The 10811-nt window shown below is 40.2% G+C and overlaps 1 protein-coding gene across 1 annotated transcript in view; it reads right to left on the bottom strand.

Annotated features, from left to right (window-relative positions):
• Nucleotides 1–1859: 1859 nt before the first annotated feature.
• MAP3K2 (mitogen-activated protein kinase kinase kinase 2) overlaps nucleotides 1860–10811 on the bottom strand; it is a 29921-nt gene continuing 20969 nt past the window's right edge. The window contains exon 17 of the mRNA XM_075181108.1: nucleotides 1860–9524. Coding sequence (XP_075037209.1) covers nucleotides 9299–9524 — 226 coding nt within the window. The 3' untranslated portion in view covers nucleotides 1860–9298. The remainder of the gene's footprint in view (nucleotides 9525–10811) is intronic.

The raw sequence follows: 10811 nt of genomic DNA, 5'->3' as shown, positions 1-10811 counted from the left end.
TATTGGAGTCTTGGTTTTTCTCATTTTGTTCTGTACTGTTGTACCGGGTATGGTCTATTGTATACACTGCGGAAATCTTATGGTGCCATATAAAGGATGATAATAATCCTGTCTTCAACGTACACCCCCCCCCCTTTTTACTGCAACTCTTGTCCCGTTATCCTCCCTGTAATCCTACACCTCTTTATTAATCCTGCTCCTCATTATATACCTCCCCCCCTGCCCTCCTCTCTAGTTTCCGTGAACCTTACCCCTCCCTCCTGAAATCCTATCTTCCCTTTTTTTCAAACTCTTGAATTTCCTGCCCCCTCTCTATTTCCCCTTCCCTGTAATCCTGTCCCCACCCTTATAATCCTGTCCCTCTACTGTCCCCTCCCCCCATATTCTCCCTATTAATCTGTTCTCCACAGTATTCTCCCATACCTCACCTGTAGTCCTCTCCTCCCCTTATATTCCCCCCCCCCCCCACTTCTGTAATCTTCCTTTATTTTATCCCCTTCGCCCACCATATTTCTGCTCTAACCCCCTCCCTTATATTCTGCTTTCTATCTGAAATTGGAAAACAGATACTATAAGGTGATCAAGATCTGTTCGGAGATGTCCTTTGCAGTCTGGATAAAGAATAGGTGATCCCTATATAGCTCTGAAAATTAGAAAAAAAAACCAATGAATCCAGCGAGTAGAAATCTCAAATAAATAGAAATTCTAATTGTGTGTGTAATGTCCCATCAATTAACGCAAAAAGTAAATCCTTATGTATCAAACTTGCCCAAAAATTGATGGTGTGTAATCAATACAGAATTGGATTTGAATAATTCCTCAAACCGAGGATATGAAAAATTAGGAAAAAAAAACACAACCGTGTACTTAGTTTGGCCAAACGTGTACAGAAATATATACGGGTCACACTCACCTAAAGATTTAGGTTGGAGCACATCAATCTTGTGGATGTGCTCCAAAAAAATAAAATGTATTTAGTATGTATTGTCAACATCAATTGCAGCAACCAGTGTTGTAAGGGTTACACTAACCGATGCTATATCTGGATTAGGTGTTTTCTATTAACCAAGTGTAAAGCTCCCAAAAATAATCTTTTATACTTCGCAAGTGGTGCATCCGATGATCTTCTCACACTGCATTTGCTGGGATGCTGCAAGGATCTGAAAAACTAGTTTCAGTTTACCCAAATGAGAGCGTTTCCTCTTGTTTCTATGATTTGATGTTTTAAGTTGTACTGCACCATTTGTGGTTTTTATTTATGTAGAATAAAGGATGATTTTTGGTACATCTTTACAGGACAGCTGCAGGGAGAAGTTCCCAGTGCTAGGATTGGCAACATAATCATTTACTTGGTACTTCTGCAGCTTTGAAGACATTAATAATGTCACTATATAAAGCTATACACAAAGGTCTTCAAGACTCCTGTACCTGCCCCAGACAGGTGAGAAACATCGGTATCACATTCCCGTAATCTGAATTGTAAAAATGAAGGCGATACCACAGCGGCTTCAAAATGATCTACATCACTGTGACATCCTAACAAAGTGAAATGCGTTGCGACGATTTATAGATAACTTTGAAGTCACACTTCTGCTTTATTTTAAAATCTCCCTGAGGATATTTAGCATATTTGGAGATTATTCAGACAAATTGTTGTTTCTAGTCCCCCTTGCTTCTACTGATCTTTTCCTCCTTTGCGTCAGTGCCTTTTATGCCTTTTTCCCTCCATTACACAAGTGGCTTTGTATGTAGTTTCTAATGGTTTGTTTATTATGCAAAATGTGAAAAAAAATATATAACACTGGGGGAAATTTAAATCCATTAGTCTTAATGGCAAATATCACCCTTCACATGACTGGTAAGAATGACCTCTGACAACAGAGAACTTTTATTTTGAAGTTATGACAGGTTAGGAGTTTTATCTGGAGTAAAGATCATACGGTCACATTGTATTTTTTTTTTACAGAAGTTTAGGATATCTGTATACAGAAACAAGATGTACAAGGACAAAACAAAGAACCGATTATTATAAAGTCATTTTTATAGTTTCTTTTGAGAAGTTGAAGAACATTTGTAATCAAAGCATCAGCAAGAAAACAAAGAAATGAACAAACACGTTTTTCGGTTTCTTTACAAAACAGAAAAAAAAAAAAAAAAAAGACAGTTAATCGCATAGGGTGGCCTTTACATATTATATAGTATCAATGCACCTTTTACATTTTCAAAACCGCAAAACAAGTTTCAAAACTGAAAAATAAAAAAATAATTTTTTTTCTGAATATCAGCCAGCTGAAAATAGATACTTAGTAAGTTCTCAGAAAATTGTATTATATATAATTTTATTTATTTTTTTCAAAAAAAAAAAGTGTCAGAAATTATATTGAGAAATGAGATGTTTCATTTAAAGTTCCATCTTCAAACTAATGAAGACAGCAGTCAATAAATTCTTAAAGTACAGTATACTAATCACTGGATACACCAAAAAACGACTTTTGAGTGGAACTTGTACAGGTATAGGATGTATTATCGGGGGTGTTTGGGACTTAGGGATTATTGGGTAAGGTTCATCATGTGTATAATATGCTCCTCTAACACTTCTGGAAATCTCCAAAAATTGCCAAGTAGATTTTTTTTGTTCTTTTCCTTTTCTATATAAAACTTTCTGGGTAATGTGTTTCTGAATAACAGATCCCATACCTGTATTCATGTGATGAGAGCATATTAATGCATTAGGAACCAGTGATGTCACTGAGGCAGGAGGCAAAGAGTGCCTCCTGCCTCAGTGACATCACTATTTCCTAGTGAATTGATTGGCTGTACGCTCACTAACATTGGCGTACACACCATATGTAGGGAGGGGGACACAACCACTTTTAGAAGGTAGGAAGAAAAAAAAAAAAAGTATTTTAAACCAAAATGGGTTTCTGTTTTTATAGAATTGGCATAAAATTTGAATTTCATCTTTCAATTAAAATCTAAAAATTTACAAACATACTAATGAAGAATATTTCCTTCTGGAGAGATCATCATACAGAATTAAAGCATACAGATTATGCACACAGCCAACACTTACATGAATGAAAACTGTTTTTTTGTGACAAGTCGTTTTGCCATCACCAGTTGCTATACACAGAGGAGGAAGTTCAATCAGATTTATTTAATGCTAATAAACACAGCAGGACATGAGGCCGCTGACATGGCAATTTCTAAACCTTTAGTATGTGAATTCAAACAACCATTCAGTTGGGAGTAGGAAACGGGGGGAGAGAAAGTTTTTAAACAAAAGTAAAAACAACATTTTCATCATAAAACATCATAACAATAGTGTTGGATCCAGCCTCAGACACATTATATAATATGTATTCAAGTTGATTACGTCTCTCTACGACAGGTGACTTTAAACTCCTTGCTGCCGCAGTGGCTTAATGAACTGGCCACTGCGTCAGCAGAGGCGGTGATGAGCTTCAGTACGTAATTAAGTACAGGATGAGATCACCCAAAAGCCAGGAAGTAGCTCAGTATATTAAAATCTCACTGACAAGCACAGACAGTAGTACATCGCACAAACGCTTTCTCACACACGCACACAATTGCAGCTGCTCTGAATTTTACAATCAATGTATCAATTAAAATAAAATCTTTAAAAAAAAAAAATGTGCAAAACATTTACAGAGTAATAAAATGCTGTACAGTGCCCAACAAATGGCTTACAATCACATATATAATAACTGTTTATAACGGAGTACAGAATTCAGATGTTAAATTGATTCTTTATAGTCAAAATAGTTCTTCCTAAGATTTAGTCCTGAATACCACCAGCGCTTACAATGGAGCAGTCAGACCACCTGCATACAGCGGAGGCAGCCATATTTACCCCGTCTCTAGGGAGTAGCGACATCCCTGAGGCTAATTGGCTACGTCTAGCGTGTGCAGGTGATGGGGACATGTCAAACATGGCTTTTAAACAGTATTTTAAAGAATTTAATATGTTCAGAAGACTCTCACAAAAGTTATAATGTTACCCCTGCGAGTTTAAGATTGTACAGAGCCAAAAATGATACTGGCAAAAGTTTAGAATAAAAGATTTAGGTGAAGAGTTCTGTTTTTAAATAAAGGGAAAAAATAAGTTATTTACATTTGTATTTAGAGCAGGGTGACAAGACTCCTGCATTAACCTGTGTTATTAAAGTGATTTTAATTGAACCCTGTAGTTTTAGCGCCCACTGGTGGACAAGTGACATGATTTGTTCTCTTCTGCAGCAGTAACTCACTAGCCCATGGGAAATATTTAACCGTTTAGTCCCCACGTTTAGATTAGGACTCTTCAGCTCTTTGATAGTGAACACAACGGAGGCATTTATTTTGGGGCTGAACAGGAGTCGAGATGGTCAACAAAGGCGGGATACTGATTCGGCTCAGACAATGACCCTCCTGCGCTTTATGCGGCGGCCCAGCAGGTTCACACTAGGAGCGAAGATTAAAAAGCTATTTTATTATTTCCCATTCTTCAGCTCCCATCACACTGCTGAAGAGAATGTTTGGCCTAAAACAGACCACACAATGAATGGACCCGGACCAAGGGGACTTTGTCAGACACTAATGATGTGAATTGGGAATTGTACGTAGGCAAAATGCTTTTTGTCGTCAGCAAAACACACAATGCAACCTATATTGTGGCATTTAGTCTCACAAATCATTGGTGGACGTTCCAGTTGTATAAAACACTACATATGAGAAGTCTACAAAGTACCAAAGACAGAGGACAACACGACAGTATATGTTGGATGTGATAAACAGAGACGCAAAGCACCGCGAACGGCCTTCTCTTCTGTCCTGTAATCTGGGGCTTATATGTTATAGGCTTGTTCGCACCACATCGCTGAAGTGCCCTGTGCATGTGATGTAGGTATTGGGGACCGGATGCCAGTGCGCAGTAATTAACCCACAGTGGGAAAGCTGCCTGCTGCGATCCTGGCAGGGTTTGTATTACTGCACTCTGAACAGGGGATGCCAGGTAGCGATGATGATGTGGGTGCCCGCCTTCACTTGAATGCAGTCGTATCGGAAGCATCTACAGCACACTTCAGTGCTGTTGTGTGAATGAGCCCATGATGGGGTAGTCTACAATGGGATAACTTTATTACTGTGCCACCTACTGTTTAGTTTAAATGTGTGGTCCCCTCCCTTGGGAATCCACAGTTACCTGTATACAGCCCCCCAGGACTGCTGCTGTACACGGATCTCCAATCATCGCTACCTGGACCAAGCGGATGCAGCACCTGAATTCACGTTACCCACCTTATCAGCGATGTTTGGGGACTTGTGTACAGCGGCAGTCCCGATAAGGGCAGGCAGCTCAGCAAATGGAAAAACGTCACAGAATAGACAACTACTTCTAAAAGCAGCGGACTCTGGTAGCGGTGGCAGTTTATAGCTTCAATGATGGTATAAGACAAGAATGTCCTGGCTCCAGGCATGAACTAATTTGTTCCTACTAAGGGGTCTGCAAATGTTTTCAGAATCAAGGCTTTTCGTGAGAACAGCTGAAATACACACATTGATCAAAAAAATTAATAATTCTATTACATACACAATACATCTTTGGCATTTATGGGTTTAAAGTGCCTTAAATAACACACCCAAAAGTTTGGTCAAGCCTGTAGCTTTTTTTTGTTTGTTTATCTATGATGGTTTAGAATTGGACAGTCAGTCCAGAGCTACATGATCGTTGTGGATAAATACAATTATTGATCATTCTACACTTGCAAAGAGTCCAGTAAGACACACATACTAATAATATACACGTAACCTCATTTTAGTAGGAGGAGTCATCTGAAAAGCTTCTTCTTGCAACCCGGAGGGTACAATATGTATTTTCAGGAATAATCAGATTGCAATAAGAGATCATACAGTATACACACAATCCAAGAGCAGGCTTAGTAACTATAGGAATGTACAATAGATATTCACTTTATATTTGGCACTTTCTGTGTATACACACCTGGAGAAATCTCCTCCGCTCACTATTGTACATATACATATCTCTGTCACATATACATGTGTATATAGGAGCAGACATAAAACACATACACGTTTATACAAACAGATACACGCAGACATCAGTAAAAGGCACTGTTATATAAACTGCTATAGACCAAGACGGTCGATAATGGCTTTTGAGACAAACCCGTAGCTCACAGGTCGATACAACATATTAACCGAAACCACATTTTCTCCGGCTCACCAAATCAGACACCGCAAGTAAACTATGGTATCACGTGATACACGCAGCATCGCACACGCTTTGCATACATCTAACATTACATTAAGCATTCATCACGGTGGTCCCGACTGTAGTCATTGTACCACCACCATTACCAGAAGGATTAGCTAAAAAGTCAGGGGACAACGCAAGAAGAGAAACACAGATTACTTTCCTTAAAAAAAAAAAAAAGGCCGACACTTCTTAGTGGGAAACTAGTTCCTATAGTCATATCAATTGCAGTTAAAGGGCAAAAAATAAATACAAGTTTAAAACTAAAAGTTATGTTGAATAAATCCACAAAAGAACAATTTTCTGGGTTCTAGATTTCGCTACCGTCTAAATAACTTGTTTCGAGCAATTCTCCCCGTCGGAAGATAGAATAATTTGAAAAACTGCAGCCTGGTGTAATTAAGAAAATTCTAAAAACACAGTATAGTATGGGGCATATGGGGCGTAGGAGATGGGTGAGGAACTTTGTTCTGGATCTATGATCAAACTCATACTGGACAAAAAAAACAAAACAAACCAAAAACGTTGACAATGTAATGACGACTTTGCCTATACCGGTTACACAAATACCATATCTGATATCTGGTTACAGGGCACGCTCCTACAGGCTCTCTCCAAACCGCTGTTGGTTAAATCGAGACAGTAGTCAACCCAGATTACCCTTTAAAAAGCCGCAAGTAGAGACCCTAAGCTTCAGTTACCAAAATTATAATCCGTTATAATCAGGAGGCGTGTAACACAAAGCAGCGACGAGTACCTCAATGATTGAAAACATATTGAACATAGGAGGAAAACATATTAACATCTTATAAGTAAGGAAACAAAAGTGTAACCTCATGTATTCAGTTACCAGCCAGCGTCCAACAATAGATGGCGGATATATACGCACTTGATAAAACCTTACGGCAACCGAATACTTAAAGGTAGATTACAGCGATTCTAGATGACAAGTTCTCTATAACAGGAGACCGGAAAAGGCACCTAGAACGTAGATCACCGTTGTCGGACACATGAGTATGGAAGTAATATAATATCACGGTAAACCTGGGTCAGACTGCAAGAGTTACTAATTACTGGTCAGACGCTATATAAGGATTATCTCACAGACCTCACTCTTCCACGTTACAGATCATTTCATCTCATGCTAATACCCAGAAATATTCTGCTTTCTCGTATCTAAAATAATTTTGTTACCCTGTAAGAGACCTGCACAGAATAAGTTTAGAATCCACAAATGATGCTAATATTTGTATAAACTTCTGCAAATAATATCATATTGTCATTTCAGTGTTCATTGGGGATCTTGTGTAGTATAAGTAACACAGCCCCGCCCCAAATGTAGGTTATAATGGGTCACCCGGGATTTACGAAACTATAGAATATTTATATGGTCACAGAGTGTTTATAGAAGTGGGTCTAAAACCTTGTTATATTGTTAATGCTCCCCCCCCTCTTTGGTATCACTGTTGCCGCTGTATATAAACTGGATTAGTCGGCGACTAAACATTCCCCACACAGCAACATACTACAGAGGGACATCACTAACGCTACGCAGTATTTTTAGGTGATATCTAGTGCTGTTACTAAATTCTTAAACCCCCCGACACGTGCATGGTACATCACTCCATGATATCAATCTTATTAAAATTGGTTTAAAAAAAATGGTCACTATCATTTACTTTTTAGATTACACAAGATCATCATCCTACACCCCACACAGTATTGTGGGGGTTCAATGGAGCTGTATCTCCCAAGGCAATGGGCAAGACAACGACATGAGCAAACCCTATTAACCAACCATAATCGGTTCCCTGATGGAGAGTTGTGTTTAATCTATTCCCATCCTGTTTTCCCTGCTTCAATCTGTCATCTACACCCATTAGCATCATTTATTAGGCTGAAACAATCAACACACTGCAGTAACCTCGCTTGCACTTAGCCAATAGGCTGCATTCTCAGTGAGATCACTGGTTCTTGGCTTAAAATAAACAAATCTCAGGGGAATTATCCGGTCCACGGCAAAGACTGCCGTCAGTCGGAGAAAAACAGGGAACACTGTTCCACAGGGGCTGAACTTTTTACCAGGATTTTCTTTTACAAATATATTAACGTGATAACGATGATATTCCTAGTCATTAAAAATTCATGATGCATTTGGGCTGATTTACGATCAATTAGAAAAGTGTTTTGGGGTTGATTAAAAGCACAACTGAAACAAACAAGTAACAAAAGACAATATTCTACTTGTAGAGCCGAGAACGGTCCCACGATCCTGTTTAGGATTTTTATACCAATAATTCAAGTTTCCTTCGGACATGTGCCAACTATCCCCTATACTTCTGTTTATTTTTTAGCAGTGTTGCTAGTTCTAGAATCTATGACACTATAGACAGAAAAATGCTGCTTCAGTCTATACCAACTATAAACGTTGTACCATATGTTTAGTTGATCACCTCTCCCCAATAATGACCCCAAGTAGACTCGATAGAGGTCAACACAGAAGAGCTACATTGAGTCGAACGCTCCAGCTTAGCGTATGGATGATAACTGAAAACTAGTCAGATGGACAGGAATTTAGATCAAACACAAAATATTTGAAAAACTAAAATAAAAAGCAGTTCTGATCCCAAGCAGTGCTTACACCTGGCGTGCCCATCTAGCCGGAAAACACGGAGCTGCCTCGTGCGGCTCGGCCTGTACACGTCCATCACAACCATTATCTTCCTCCTTTTTAGAAGGGTCCCGTTACCAGAGGACAGGGAATGAGTATGTTCTAAAGTGCTTTGACTTGGAGTAACGGCAGCCGTACCTTGTGGAACAACAAAAACAAGTTCCAAGCTTGAAAATTCGGGAGCCTTGGCCTCAACGGTCACTAGATCAACGAGCTGCAGCCTCCAAGACCGGAGAGATGGAGAGGAGCCGGACAGTCTCTCTTGTCGTTCTATCGAGTCTTTCATTGGCTGTTAAAGTGCCATCAGCTTTGGAAGGAACGCAGCAAACAAGGAAGAACGCAGAAGAAAGTTGCTAGTGACATTGGGCAAACGTGTGACGCAGCAGTTCTTCCGACGAAGGCCTCAGCTTGGCCTCTACAAAAATCCTTTTCAGGAAATCTCTGGTATGGTCCGATACGTGCGCCGGCAGCTGGGGGTTGGTGGCCTGGGTGGCGATTTTAAAGATGGCAGCCATGGCCTCAAACTCCGCCCAGGGTGGTTTCTCGGTCAGCATTTCCACAACGGTACATCCCACGCTCCTGAAGGAGAGAGAAATATTAAGCACTGGAAGTTATGTGAACATTGAAATCAGTTGTATCAAGTTATTCCCAGGTACAACCATTGGTGCTCGAATCATCACTTTTGTACCAAAATAAATGTATAATTTCTAGGTGTAGTGTTCCAATCAGTGGGAGCACAGAACCAGAAATACAATAAAGACTATGCAAATGAAATACACTACAGACTTCTGTTATATTTCATTTGACACATCATGAAAGAGAAATCTCATTAGCTAACACCAATCCTTCATCATCTCAACCTCCAAGACCAGTTTTTGGTTACTGTAGTGGAAGCGTTCGGTTAGACCAGGGTTCCCAAACCCAATATGGAAGGACCCCTAACAGTGCATGTTTTCCATATCTCCTTGCTGGAGCACAGGTGTAATCATTCCTGACTGATACAATGTAACAGATCCACAGGTGGTATAATAATTATTACTTGTCTCCTGGAAAACCTGCTCTGTTAGGGGGCACTGAGGACTGGGGGTGGGAGACACTGAGCTAGAGCAATTGCAATCACCTTATTTATAAGTGGAAAGAGTTCCTGCACTTCCTAATTGGATATTTATAAACATTCAAGCGGATGTAAAGCTATGAGAAGAGTTTCATCCTTATTTTTAGATATGAGCAAAGGTTATTCTTTCTCAGCCCAGGACCAGATACAGTCATGGCCCAGTTATGAATTAATTCACAATTACTTTGCAAGTTGGGTGTATGACCTTCGTATAGAGATGAGTAAGACAAGAGCCTCACGTTATTACTCTGTGCTACTGGGGACCCTGCTCCTTCCCCTATATAGCTCTCAGTCTGTGACTTCCTGGTGTCTCCATTCCCCTCCTCACATCATGTCCCTGCCCCTGTCACATGCAGCTCTGTCCTCACTAACACATCACTAATGCCCTGAAATACTCTGTGCTGCTGGGGGACCCTGCTCCTTCCCCTATATAGCTCTCAGTCTGTGACTTCCTGGTGTCTCCATTCCCCTCCTCACATCATGTCACTGCCCGTGTCCTCACTAACACATCACTCATCTCCTGATATACTCTGTGCTGCTGGGGGATGCTCCTCCTTCCACTATATAACTCTCAGTCTGTGGCTTCCTGCTGCCTCCATTCCCCTCCTCACATCATGTCACTGCCCTGTCACATGCAGCCCTGTCCTCACTAACACATCACCTGTCTCCTGATATACTCTGTGCTGCTGGGGGACCCTGCTCCTTCCACTATATAACTCTCAGTCTGTGGCTTCCTGCTGCCTCCATTCTCC

Source organism: Mixophyes fleayi, chromosome 7, assembly GCF_038048845.1.
Source record: "Mixophyes fleayi isolate aMixFle1 chromosome 7, aMixFle1.hap1, whole genome shotgun sequence".
NCBI lineage: Eukaryota > Metazoa > Chordata > Amphibia > Anura > Limnodynastidae > Mixophyes > Mixophyes fleayi.
The sequence above is the reverse complement of the archived record's forward strand: the minus strand, read 5'-3'. Positions and strand labels throughout refer to the sequence as shown.